Genomic DNA, 12,954 nt, shown 5'->3' on the forward strand with positions numbered 1-12,954 from the left:
TCTACTGCAGGCACCAGACAATGTAGTGGCACCCAGAAGCTTGGAGACAATAGGAACTGCAGAGTCCCAAAAGGGGTGTCACAGCCCTCACTTGGGGAGCTCCTGGGTCTCTGTTCCGCAAAGGGTTACAGCTGTTCTCTCCTTCTAGATGCCTGCAATATGGTGAGTGGGAGGGGGTTGGGTGGGGTGGGGGAGTGTTTCAGCCCTGTTTGTGTTACAGCTCTTTCAGTCCCACCATTCAGCAGGTCTGAGTTCTTGTCCCAAGTCCAGGAAGAATGAGGTACATAGACAACTGGAGGGTGAGCAAGGTAGAGAGGAGCTTCTTTGAGCAACAGAACAGCTCTCAGGAGACCTGAAGTGGGGCTCCTTTCTGCAGGCAAGTGGTCCTGAGGAATGTCCAGCTCTCAGGGGAGAGAAGAACCAGAGTGAGAAGCTCTTATCAGCAGGAAGATCATCCTGGCATCTCTCTGTGAGTCTAGCTGAATCTGGGATTTTTATGGGTTTCAGAAGGGAGGAAGTACGTGTTGATTGGTCCATGGGCGGCCATTAGCGGGCCTGGAAAAAACACCGTTAAGTCCTCACTCCAGCTGTGGACTCCACTGGGAACTGACAGGCCCCAGGTCTCAGGCAGTCCCTGGCTTAAAAGTGTCACCGACCTGCCCCTTTCCACCCAGGAGCCTGTCTGCCTCCTACTGCCGTCAACATGTTATCCACCACAGCGCCCCGGCTGTTCATGCCACCGGAGGCCTGCGGGCCCCTTTCAGCCTTCCTCCCTGTGCTCGTTGCCACCCAGAGTCTGGAAGGGGCAGAGGCGGTGGGGACTGGCATGTCAGTGCTGCCCTGAGTGTATGCACACCCAGCCAGGTTGCAACAGTGCCCGGACTCAGCCAAAACGTTGCTCCGTCCGTCCAGAAGCAGGCACCAGGAGTGGGGAGAAGCCAGGCATCTGGAGCAGGCACTTCTGAGCCTATGGAGGAAGGGGGACTTCCCGGGGCTGCAAGAGCACAGGGATGCCTGAGTTGGGAGCCCTGGCTGGCCAGCTGCAGCTGCGCAGGAGGGTGGGACTCCCACCACGTCCACTCAGAAGCGGGCGGGCTCCGGCCTGTTCCCGGCTCCAGCCGCATCTCCCTGGCTGCAGCTGGTATCTTCACAGTGGCCGCTCCAGAGGGACCGCCACTGCCATCAGTTTCTCATGGCTTCCTGGTTCTGATGAAGCGTGGGATTTTCTGCCCTGTACCCCTCAGAACAGGAACCCACCTTGCTGCAGTCTGTAAGTGTCTCCTCAGTAACAGGGCACCCTTTCATGGCAGTCATCCGCCCTTATGACGTTTGTGCCCTTTTTGCGCGTGGGACCAGGATCCTGTGGAGGTGGCTCTCAGCTTCTTCCTCCTTGTGCTGTGTCAGTGATCCAACTGTCTGACTCTAAAAGTGACTCGTATTTTTCATTGTTGAGTCAGACAGACCTTGGTCTGGGTTTTGCTTTATGTTTTATGTGTGAGCTTTATACTCTGAAGTCGCTTTAGAATTTATTTTCTCATTAACAAATATTTCTATTATATTTCCTATGGACCAAGCACTTTACAAGGTATTAATTTAACACTTGGAATAACCCTATAAATTCAGTGCTATTATCACCCCCACTTTAAAAATGAGGAAGCAGAGCCCAGAGTGGTTAAGAAACTTGTTCAAGATTACACAGCCAGTCAGACGGGCTCTACACAGAGTCAGATGGGCTGCTTTGGAGTCAAGGCTCTTAACGCTGTGTTTTGCTGCCTTATGTAAACAGAGTCTACACTTAGGGCACTTTTCTCAAACAACACACATCAGAAGCACCTAGATTACCCATTTGAAATGCATTTCCTGGGTTCCATCCAGATCTATCCTGTGAGAATCCTTGGTAGTGGGTCCAGAAATTTCCAGATACCTAGAGATAGAAACACCATTCTGCCACAATGAAGCAACTGGAGGATGGTCAGATAGGAGGAGACCAGGTCCCTGCAGACCCGAGGAGCCACCATGTATGCAATTTTAAAACCTTGACTCTTGTCTTTGGAGCAAAATTCATTCCTATTTGGTTAAGCCACTGCAGATGGGTTTTTCTTACATGAAGCTGACTCTATTCCTAACAGATGCAGAGGATCTCTTTAAATAGGAGTGATATATTTGCTGATAATTGATTTTCTGAAGCAGGACTGAAGAACAGAAATAGAATGTAATCCACATATGTAATTTAACATTTTCTAACAGCTACATTTTAAAATGGCAAAAGGTAAAATTATTTTAATATATTGTATTTAACCTATATATTAAAAAGCATTGTTTCAACATGACACTAAAAATCATCAGTGGTATTTTTACATTCATTTTTTTAAACTAGGTCTTCATACTTCAGTGTGCATTGTATGCCTTTTATTTATGGCACATCTTAATGCAGACTGGCCATATTTCAAGAGCCCCAGAGCCCCACGTGGTGGCTAGCAGCTGCTGTATTGAACAGTGCAGTCCTACAGCTCCTCATCTGTGACCTGTTTTGTGCTCTGGTTCTCAAACTTGACTGTATTGGAATCATCGGGGGAACTTAAAGGAATGCTACCTGGGTCCCATCTCAGATATTGACACATAGGAGGTCTGAGTACTACTGGGGAATCAGGAGTACTAAAAGCTCTCTAGGTGATTCTAGTTTAAGAATTACTGTTCTAGCGCCTTTATTTCCTGAGCCTCATTATCGGTCTGGAAACAGTTGGATGGTGTTTTTTTCAGGAGCTGCTCTTTCCAAATCAGAACTGGCAGGCTTGCACGGGGTTCAAACTCTGTCTCCATCTCTGCCTCCACCTCTCTCTCACACACACGTGTAGACACACACCCACCACCAAAGCCCTAGAAGCGTAGTCTGTGTCACTCTATGTACCAAGTCAATGTAGCTGTGGTCCCAGGCTGACCAGATCATACCAAAACATCCAAAAGATGAGCTCTCTTCATTCTCAAAGATGGAAGTTACCACAAAATCCTGGGACCATGAATAAGCATGTGAAGATAGATACAATCCTCTGATCGTGGGCTGGAAAGAGTAAAACAAGCCCCCGTGGAGGTCAGAAAAGCCCAGATTCATGTGATACCTATGAGCAACGGCCAGCCCAGCAGTCCATAGGACCGATATCCATGAGAGAGCTGGTTGTGGACTAGGACTCTAGAAGCCAGGTTCATTTCTTTCTAAAGTCCCTTTCAAATTAACCAGTAACTCCAAGTGATACTGTAATTTTTACTTTTATTTTTTGAGACAAGGTCTTGCACTGTTGCCTAGGCTGGTGTGCAGTGGAGCAGTCACGGCTCACCGCAGCTTCAACCTCCTGGGCTCCAGCTATCCTCCCACCTCAGCCCACTGAATAGCTGGGATTACAAGCATGTGCCATCATGCCTGGCTAATTTTTAATTTTTTTTTTTTATAGAGACAGAGTGTCTCTTTGTTGCCCAAGCTGGTCTCAAACTCCTGGCCTCAAGCAGTTCTTCTGCCTCAGCCTCCCAGAGTGCTGGGATTACAGGCACAAGCCACTGTGCCCAGCTCAGTTGGTATTATTATTGATACCCTGTGTCAGACATTGCTTCTTTAAAGAACAAATCAGCTGTTAAATACAAAATAAAACAAACTGTTTTGGAAATAAGGTCTTAGAAGCAAATTACTCAAGTCAGATTCACTCAACCCAACAGTTTTTTTTTTTGTTTGTTTGTTTGTTTTTTTTTTTTTTTGAGACCCAGTCTTGCTCTGTCACCCAGACTGCAGTGCAGTGCACCATCTCAGCTCACTGCAACCTCACCTCCCGGGTTCAAGCAATTCTCCTGCCTCAGCTTCCTGAGTAGCTGGGACTACAGGCATGCCACCACGCCCGGCTAATTTTTGTATTTTTAGTAGAGATGGGTTTTCACCCTGTTGGCCAGGATAGTCTCAATCTCTTGATCTCGTGATCTGCCCACCTCGGCCTCCCAAAGTGCTGGGATTAAAGGCATGAGCCACCGCGCCCGGCCCAACCCAATGGTTTTTTGAGTACCTATTCTGTCATTATGTTTGGCTTTTACAAAGGAAGAAAGGTAGACTTCTTGTTAGGTAGCCCAGGTACCAGAAGGGGATTCAAGGTTTATTCACAAATGTTTGCTAAGTATCTGTCCTGTGCCAGGTTCTATGCTGAGTGCTGAGAACAGAGTGATAAAGAGGACGTAGTTCCTGCCCTTCTGAAGCTTAAATTGTCTCTACTGGGTATAGCACTTGGCTGAGTGTCTCTCCAGAATGTTTGCCCTGGGTAGAGAGGGTATACTTCTTGCTGATATCCTCTTGTATATACAGAGTCTAGCTGAGGACAGTTTTTTGTCATTAAGTGTTCCTGCTGGAGGTCAGTCAGGTAATTGCTGCTGGTAGAAGTGATCTCTGCTAGCAATGATCAACAATGAAAATGTTTATTAAATGATGAGTCCTCTACCTTCTTAATCTGAAAAGTTATTTTTCTTTAATAGCATCAATAAAGGGATAAAGAGTTATTGTGTGCTCTGGTTAGGATGCCTAAGGACTTAAGCGATCTTCAGTGAGATTCCTGAAACTAACAAGAAAACATTAGAAGAAATAAAAAAGAGGGACACTATAAAAACTTACTGGCTTATACTCTCCAAAATTCTCAAGGCCATGAGGACAAAACTAAGAAATGGTTTCAGATTAAAGGAGACTAAAGACTAGAGACCTAACAACTAAATGTAACTGGAGATTCTGGATTGGATCCAGGACCAAGACAAAAGAATTTTTTTCTTTTGCTACAAAGGACATTAATGATACAACCGAGAGATTTGAATAAGTTCTGTATAGTATCATAACAGTGTAAATTTTCTGATTTTGATAATTTTATAATGTTATATGAGACTAATTATTTTGTATGTCCTTGAGAAATAAACAACTAAGTATGTGGAAGTAAAATAGCATCATATCTGCAACTTTCAATTAATTCAGAAATTTTTTTTTTTTTTTTACAGAGAAAAAAATGAATGGAAAAATGTTGACATTTAAGAAGTCTGGGTAAAAGAGTACATAAAACTTTGTTGTACTCTGTCATTTTTCTGTAAATTTAAAATTTAAAAAAATATGGCAGAATATTTAATGTTCATTACTCATAGTTAAAAATATGCAACCAAAAAAAAAAAAAAAAAAAAAAGGCCTTTAATCCCAGCTACTTGGGAGGCTGAGGTAAGACTTTATTCTCAGGAAAAAATAAAGCTGCTGTTTTGTGTAAGGCAGAAAATGTTTTATTTCCTAGGAAAAGTTTAAATTCTTCATGGTTAGTGTTTTGCTTTAAAGGCCCTTGAAAGAAAACAAACAAATCAAGCAGGGGGCGGAAATACGTTTTCTTAGTTTGAGCTGGGTTTTAGTTTTAAATTAAATTACCTGCCAGACTGTTTAATTACCTAGAGACATTATTCAGTATCCTATTTTTAAAAATTTGGTTTCTATTCTTTCTTTCATCTTCTTAATATTCATCAGCACATTTTGTTTAGTTTCAGATGGCTCTGTCGTTCATTTTGGTAAGCCAATGCTTCAGTTCCTTGTTTGCAGACCCACCTTGTCATTTCTTTCACTGTGAGCTGACTCTTAACGTGTGGGGATGAAAGTGTCTAGCCCTATGTATTAGTCACAAAGCAGTAATCCAAACCTCTAACTGTACCCATTAAAGTTCCTCTCCTCCCTTTTGTGGTCCAGGGGATAAAGGATTTGTGGTCAGATTCATCTCTACATCTTCAAGTAGTCCACTCCTCCCTCACCCACTGGCTGTGCTGGCTCCGACGGGGTTGCAGTGAGGTGGGGGCAGAAAAGGTCTCCTTTGTTTGGAACTGAAAAAAGTGTGCATTGGTTTCCTTTGACCCCGACAGGCATTTAAGCACCTCTCAAATTAGTCCCTTAGAGATTCTTTGAAGACCTGTTGCTGATGCTCTCCTGAGAGCCATCTCCACCAACTGCTGGTTGTCTGGTTTCTGCCAGTTCATCCACAGAGACTGCTTCAAAAGCCCAGCTCTTCTGAAGATAGCTATAGGCTGTCTTGATCCTGGCCTGCTGGGAACATGTCCACATCCTTGGTCTCCACAAACCTTGAGGGAATAGGCTATTTCTAATGGCAGTCACTTTTCCCTACTATACCATCAGCACAGCTGGCTAGCTAGTATCTCCTGACATAACACTTCCCCAGAGCCTGGCATCACCTGCTGGGCTGCACAGGTTACATTCCAGAAGAGTTTGTTAAGGGCTTCCCAGTGTAGAGGGGGCAGATGATGGGGAGAAATGCCTGGCACTTGAAACCTTTCTCCAAAGAAAATCTCTCATTTCCAATTATCTAGGTTCTTCAACTTTAACCCTTTAAATAAAGATGCTGTAACAAGGGACCAAAGTCTCCAACAATTACTTTCTGGACTCCTCTGTTGTAAATCCTGAGAAAGAAAAAAAAAAAAAAAAATAGGCAACAACTATATTTGATATATACTGTTTACATAAATAAAGAGCATAAGTAAATTCTGTACTTCCAATTCTGTTGTCAGTAGACTTTTCCTACAAAAAACCAATTCGGTTAAATACAAAACCTTTGAAGAATCCCAAAGGCACATGAGCAAAAGTACTGAAAATCTTAAGATTTGGCCATATGTTGAGTGTAATAGGAGAGAGCCTCACTGATACGGACAGAATCAGTATGGACTGAATACAACTCATTTCCTCTAAAGCAACAGTCACCAACATTTTTGACACCAGAGACCAGTTTGGTGGAAGACAATTTTTCCACGGACAGGGGTGGGGTTTTCTTTCAGGATGATTCAAGTACATTACATTTATTGTGCACTTTTCTATTATTACATTGAAATATGTAATGAAATAATTATACAACTGAGTAACTATCCACTTAAGTGGGAGCCCTGAGCTTGTTTTCCTGCAACTAGAGAGTCCCATCTGGGGGCGATGGGAGTGACAGAGACAGATCAGGCATTAGATTCTTAGAAGTGTGCAACCTAGATCCCTTGCATGCACAGTTCACAATAAGGTTCGCGCTCCTATGAGAATCTAATGTCGCTGCTGATCTGACAGGAGGTGGAGCTCAGGCAGTAATATGAACGATGGGGACTGGCTATAAATTGAGTAAGCTTCACTTGCTCACCCTCTGCTCATGGTACTATCTTTCGTTAGTCATGTTTGTCTTAGCTGTCTTTTCAATTTCTGTCAATTTTTAGTAAAACATGTAGTTCTCACTCAGAGTTTATATATTTCTTTTCTAGTTAGTGCTTTCTGTGTCCATTTTAAGACAGCTTTCCTTACACTTAATGGTCAGCAAGTTATCCACTCTATAGTTTGCTCATTCACTTCAAGTTGACTTCAATATATGGCCTAAGAAAAATACAAATGGCATTCACTAAAAAAATTGTGTATATGTGTGCGTTTCCCTCAACAGAGCAAAAGTTATGTTCCCAAACCGAACCAGTTATCAATGCGAAAATTTTTCCATAAATAACCTCTATAATTTCTTATTTGGGGTGGGGTGGGGGACATGATCTGCTAAGCAGATTCAAACTTTTTGTTTTACAAGTTTTTTTTGGCGGGGGGTGGGGGGGCAAGTGTGGTGACTCATCCCTGTAATCCCAGCTACTTGGGAGGCTGAGGCAGGACTTCATGAGGCCGAGTTCAAGATTAGCCTGGGCAACATAGTGAGACCCCTCTTAGGAAAAAAAAAAAACCTTTTTGGGGGGGCTTAAAATATAATCTTGCATTTTCCCCATCTGTGCTCTTCCCCTACAGACATGATCTGTATGGAAAACTGTGCATTATTAATAACCGTGGGAGTTTGGGCTAAGAAAATGGATATTCCTGGGCTCCAACCTAAAAAAAAAAAAATTACAATTTTTAAACTGAGTGCTGAGAATAGGCATTTAAAACAAGGTCCATGGCCAGACGCGGTGGCTCACGCCTGTAATCCTAGCACTTTGGGAGGCTGAGGTGGGTGGACCATGAGGTCAGGAGTTCAAGATCAACCTGGCCAACATAGTGAAACCCCATCTCTACTAAAAATACAAAAATTAGCCAGGCATGGTGGCATGCACCTGTAGTCTCAGCTACTCAGGAGGCTGAGGCAGGAGATTCACTTGAACCTGGGAGGCGGAGGTTGCAGTGAGCAGAGATAGAGCCACTGCACTCCAGCCTGGGTGACAGCAAGACTCTGTCTTGAAAAAAAAAAAAAAAAAAAAAAAAAAGCTAGAATCAATCAAGATTTTGAGTGCTACAAGTCACATAAAATTAATGTAGTTTCACATTTTAAAAAGAATCCAAACCTATTTTCCAAGTGCCCAGTCTCAGCCACCACTTTAATATTGCACAATTTCGTATTATTTCCTATAAATGACAGAATACAATTTTGTCAAATTTATTTCTTGATCTTTCCCTAGAGGAATGTGTGAGACCATCACTGAGCATACAGCACCAGATAGTTTTCAAAGTTTCACTCTCCGTTTAAAGTCTGACTACAAATAATCTAAGAGAGCAGCTTCCAAATTGGCCTTGACTCATTTTAAAATATCAATCAAGCCATGACAAGACTGGTGACTATTTTGCAGGAAAAACAAATTGAGCCCCTAAAATTAAGCCACTGGACATATATTCTTACTCCCCTCACCCCCTATTCTGACTTTTAGAGCATGAAATAACAGCTATTAACTGGAAAAACATTATTCAAATTCTAAGACTAAAAAATCTCAGGTTGGAAATTTTCCTTCATCTACTGGGAATACTATGTAGAAAATATTAAATAGTTAATACCAGTGTTCTTATTCCAGAATCAACCTCTTTTAGATGACTGATGCACAGTAAATATGCACATATGCAGTTTCAGGTTTTATTTACTTGAATAAGATAGCATCTCTTCAGTCTAATTTCCCTTAGATATAAAATATGATTAAATTATATATATATATATATATGAGAGACTATTTTACCTCCTTGGCTTAGGGGGTCAGGAGAAATCAGTAAGTGAAGTAACAGAGCTGTGAGGGAAGAAGGGAAGAGGATTGTTGCCCTAGATGTGGAAAGTATCTTTTCTCCTGGAAATAAAGACCCCAAGGTCTCCATTGCACTTTTATTTGAATGTAATATTTGGGACAATTATCCAAAAGGGCCAGTATTTCCCAATTTAATCTGAGGTCATAATAAAACAAGCAACAAAACAGTGTTTGGGATTTCAGTTTCTCACCCTTATCATCAAGACTCACTGCCTCCCATCATCAATATTTATTGAGCATTTACAGTGTACTAGGCACAATAGAACATACAGAAAACATTGTCCCTGCTCTTGAGGAGCTTACATTCTAAAAGAAAAAATACACCTCTTTTAAAATGGCATTTTTGTTTGGTGTTTTCTGCAAAGTACTAAGGAAATATTTTGTAAAGTGAGCTTTGGGTATAACTTAGCCCCATCATTATTTAGAGAATAGAGGAAGAGAAAAAGGAAGGATTTTAAAGGCAGACAATGACATTCGGGATAGGTAGAGTTTTACAGGGAGATAAACACAATCTCATCAACTAAGGAGAGATTTGCTGCAGTAAATAGGATGAGGGAAATAGTTTGTGGGATGCAAGCAAAGGAAGCAGGGTATCTTAGACATTGAGTGGAGCCAGAAAGATCATGCGGCCTTTTTCCAAGTACACGGCCACCAAATTGGAATGGTTGGTATCAAGACAGAAGGCTAAAAAAGGAAGGTAATCTTGTGACAAATAGAAAGAATAAAGGATCAAAGTCGAAGGCAGGCTAGAAGAGTATCAAGAAATTCTTAAACCAAAAAGTGATTTGGAAGCACAAAACTTAATAGTTAATGCTACCCGATGTCATGATGGGCCAAGAACATTGTGGCTTCCTAAGTTAGAAAATGCCATATACCAAAATCTTATATGGAACATATTACTTATGGAACATATTACTTTTTTTTCCAATCAATCTCCCCCTCTCCCAGAAAAAAATAGGAACTCATTTTTTTCAGGGTGGGGAGGAAGAGAGGGGATCATGGGACACAGATGGAAACAGTAGTTATAGTAGTAGCATTTTTGTTGTTGTTACGATAAACTTTGTGTTTAAACTTGGTAAAAGCCCATTAGCTGCCAAGAGGGAATAAGGAATAAATTTCAAAAAATGTACAATTTCCTTTAGAGAAGTTTCAGAACTGAAAGACTAATTTACATGAAAATCTGTAGAGAAAGTAGTTGAAAAGTCCATTCATAAAACTTTTATTCCACTTACATGAATTTAATACACATGTTCTTAACAATTATGCTTGGATTGTTCATGAAAATTTCATAAGACATTAAACAAAGCTAGCCATCATCTCAAGTTATTTCCCTGTTAACTATTTTTACAGCACATGCATGTTAGGCAAGTATCAAAAGAAAAAAAAAAATCACAAAAGCAAAAAACCTAAAAAAAAGTTAAATACATGGGTTTTTGTTTTACTGCTGTGCTTGATATACACAAAGTAATGAATACCAAGCAATTCATTTTTACTGCATCTTTACTTTTACATTTGTTCTTAGGTTGCCTAAAACATTTAAATACAAATAAAATGAGTGTAGCAAAAATAATGAAAGCTAACAGCAGGTAACTTTACAAATAATGGAATGTGAACCGTTTCTGCCCTTATCCAGAGTAAAATGGGTCACAACTTTGTCTAAAGGAACACTTCTGCAGCTGTAGTCAAAGGTGTGAACATTGAGACTGAGTATTCCACAGATAGACATGGTTTAACATGTGGTATCCATGGGATATCTGTTTCTACCACAGCTTTGTAAGTGCTCCAAACCTTAAAGTACCCACGATTACTATACCTGTGACTGGAACCAATGATCCCTTTTATCCCCCACCAGGACAAACCAATATGTAGGCAGTTTTCTTTGCTTAGACATGGAAGCAGTTTTAACACTGGCCCTTGTGAAGCCACAATGTACCAAAAGTACTATGCCAAACATTTATAACTTGTATAAAAATTCCACATCCCCATATTGGCCACCTCAAGATGAGAACAGATTAATTCCCTAAATGTTAACTGGCTCTACTCCCCTAATATTAAACATAAAAACCACACGGGAAATATAGAAATTCAAATAGAAGTAACATAAACCTGTCATAAATCGTAAACAAAAAACTATTTGTGGGACAGCATGGATGACAAATGGTCTACTGTGTAAATTTTAGAATGAGGCAGACAAAAGTTGGAAGGCCGGTTAATTTTCCCCTCCTTCTCCTGCTTCAGCTTCATCTCCTTGGGTATCCGATGTCCACAACTGGTAAAAGAAGGAAAGATTTTTCAGCATGTTTCGGTGGCGTGGGGTGGGGGACAGTTTTCATACATGTGCTAAGATACCAGAACTTTTTAGTTGGAAAGCATTCTTAAAAAGACAGCACCATCACTTAGCTTCAAGGTACAAAAACATCTCAATACACAAATTTACTTTCTTTGTAACCACTGTATAAGCAGGATAAGTACACCACAGAGTTGCCTTCAAGTAATGATCAGATACAGGAAACTTTTGGTTATCCTTAGAAGGTGAGGAGAAAGTAGAAGAAATCATAAAGTATTTTTTAAATACTAAGCATCGATAGGTATCAGAACCTAAAGAGCCCCAATACAAGAGATGGATGTCCAAGGTGAGTGCAGCTATACCAGAAGCATCTAATTTGGCCCATGCTGAAGGAGCTAGGGTTGCCTACTCTCCCCTGGTAGATCTTAGACTGACCCTCACTCCAAACAGAATCCTATACTCCATGAAATTCAAGGACAAGCCTCAGATCTGATCTAAACTACCAATCTAGCTTTTCTCAGCTTAGAAAAACATCTTTGTGTATTTATTAGGTTGGTACAAAAGTAGTCGCGGCTCTTGCCATTACTTTAAATGCAAAAACCTGCAATTACTTTTGCACTAACTTAATACATAGACTAAAACCAGAACCAAATCTTTTAAGAGGTAAAAATGAAAGTTGTCCCATAAATGGTAGGGTTGTGGACTCTAAATATTCCAACTGCCCCAATGTTAAAAATTTTTAAGTCTTGGCCACATGTGGTGACTCACACCTGTAATCCCAGCACTTTGGGAGGCTGAGACAGGTGGATCACCTGAGGTCGGGAGTTCGAGACCAGCCTGACCAACAAGGAGAAACCCCATGTCTACTAAAAAAACACAAAATTAGCTGGGCGTGTTGGCGCATGCCTGTAATCTCAGCTACTCGGGAAGCTGAAGCAGGAGGATCGCTTGAGCCTGGGAGGTAGAGGTCATGGTGAGCCATGATCGCGCCATTGCACTCCAGCCTGGGCAACAAGAGCAAACTTCTGTCTCAAAAAAAAAAAAAAAAAAAAAGTAAGTCTTAACCACTCTGTAGTGATTTTTCAGAGGCAATTATAAAAGAATTCAAGACAATCTTTAATATGACTCACACTAAAAACTAAATAACCCACCTAGTTATTATTTTTCTATTCCCCAAATTATCCATTAGCTTTATTTATCTGCTAAGCAAATGTATCTCTGGCCTGGAGACTAGTTCCAAAGACATACAGCTAACCAAATGACCTCTTGGAAACTGTGTGTTCCTGTTAAACAAGGGATTTTGTAAATGCAAAATAAAAGTGTTTCTAATGTCTCCTTCCTGTTCTAAACTTTCAAGGATTCTTGAATTTTCCATATAAACATGCAAAAATTTGATACAAAATATTTCTCTATTTCTAGAGTAATGTGTTGACAGTCTTGGTCAACCAAATTCAGACTGAAATATTAAGTTTTGGGATAATTTCTTTTCTTGACAGATAAATCAGCCAATCAACCTATAATGGTGATAGCTGACACTAACAAGGCTCAGAGAAGACACAGAAGTAGTGACAGAGTCAGAATGGAAACCCTTGTTTTCTTATTGCAAGATA

The 12,954-nt window shown here is 40.9% G+C and overlaps 1 protein-coding gene across 1 annotated transcript in view; it reads right to left on the bottom strand.

Moving 5' to 3' along the window:
- Positions 1-8,880: 8,880 nt before the first annotated feature.
- The window catches only part of YWHAZ (tyrosine 3-monooxygenase/tryptophan 5-monooxygenase activation protein zeta), a 34,501-nt gene continuing 30,427 nt past the window's right edge, over positions 8,881-12,954 (bottom strand). The window contains exon 6 of the mRNA XM_039464346.2: positions 8,881-11,326. Within this exon, the coding sequence (XP_039320280.1) occupies positions 11,267-11,326 (60 nt within the window). The 3' untranslated portion in view covers positions 8,881-11,266. The remainder of the gene's footprint in view (positions 11,327-12,954) is intronic.

The sequence above is a fragment of the Saimiri boliviensis genome, chromosome 15 (genome assembly GCF_048565385.1).
Source record: "Saimiri boliviensis isolate mSaiBol1 chromosome 15, mSaiBol1.pri, whole genome shotgun sequence".
NCBI lineage: Eukaryota > Metazoa > Chordata > Mammalia > Primates > Cebidae > Saimiri > Saimiri boliviensis.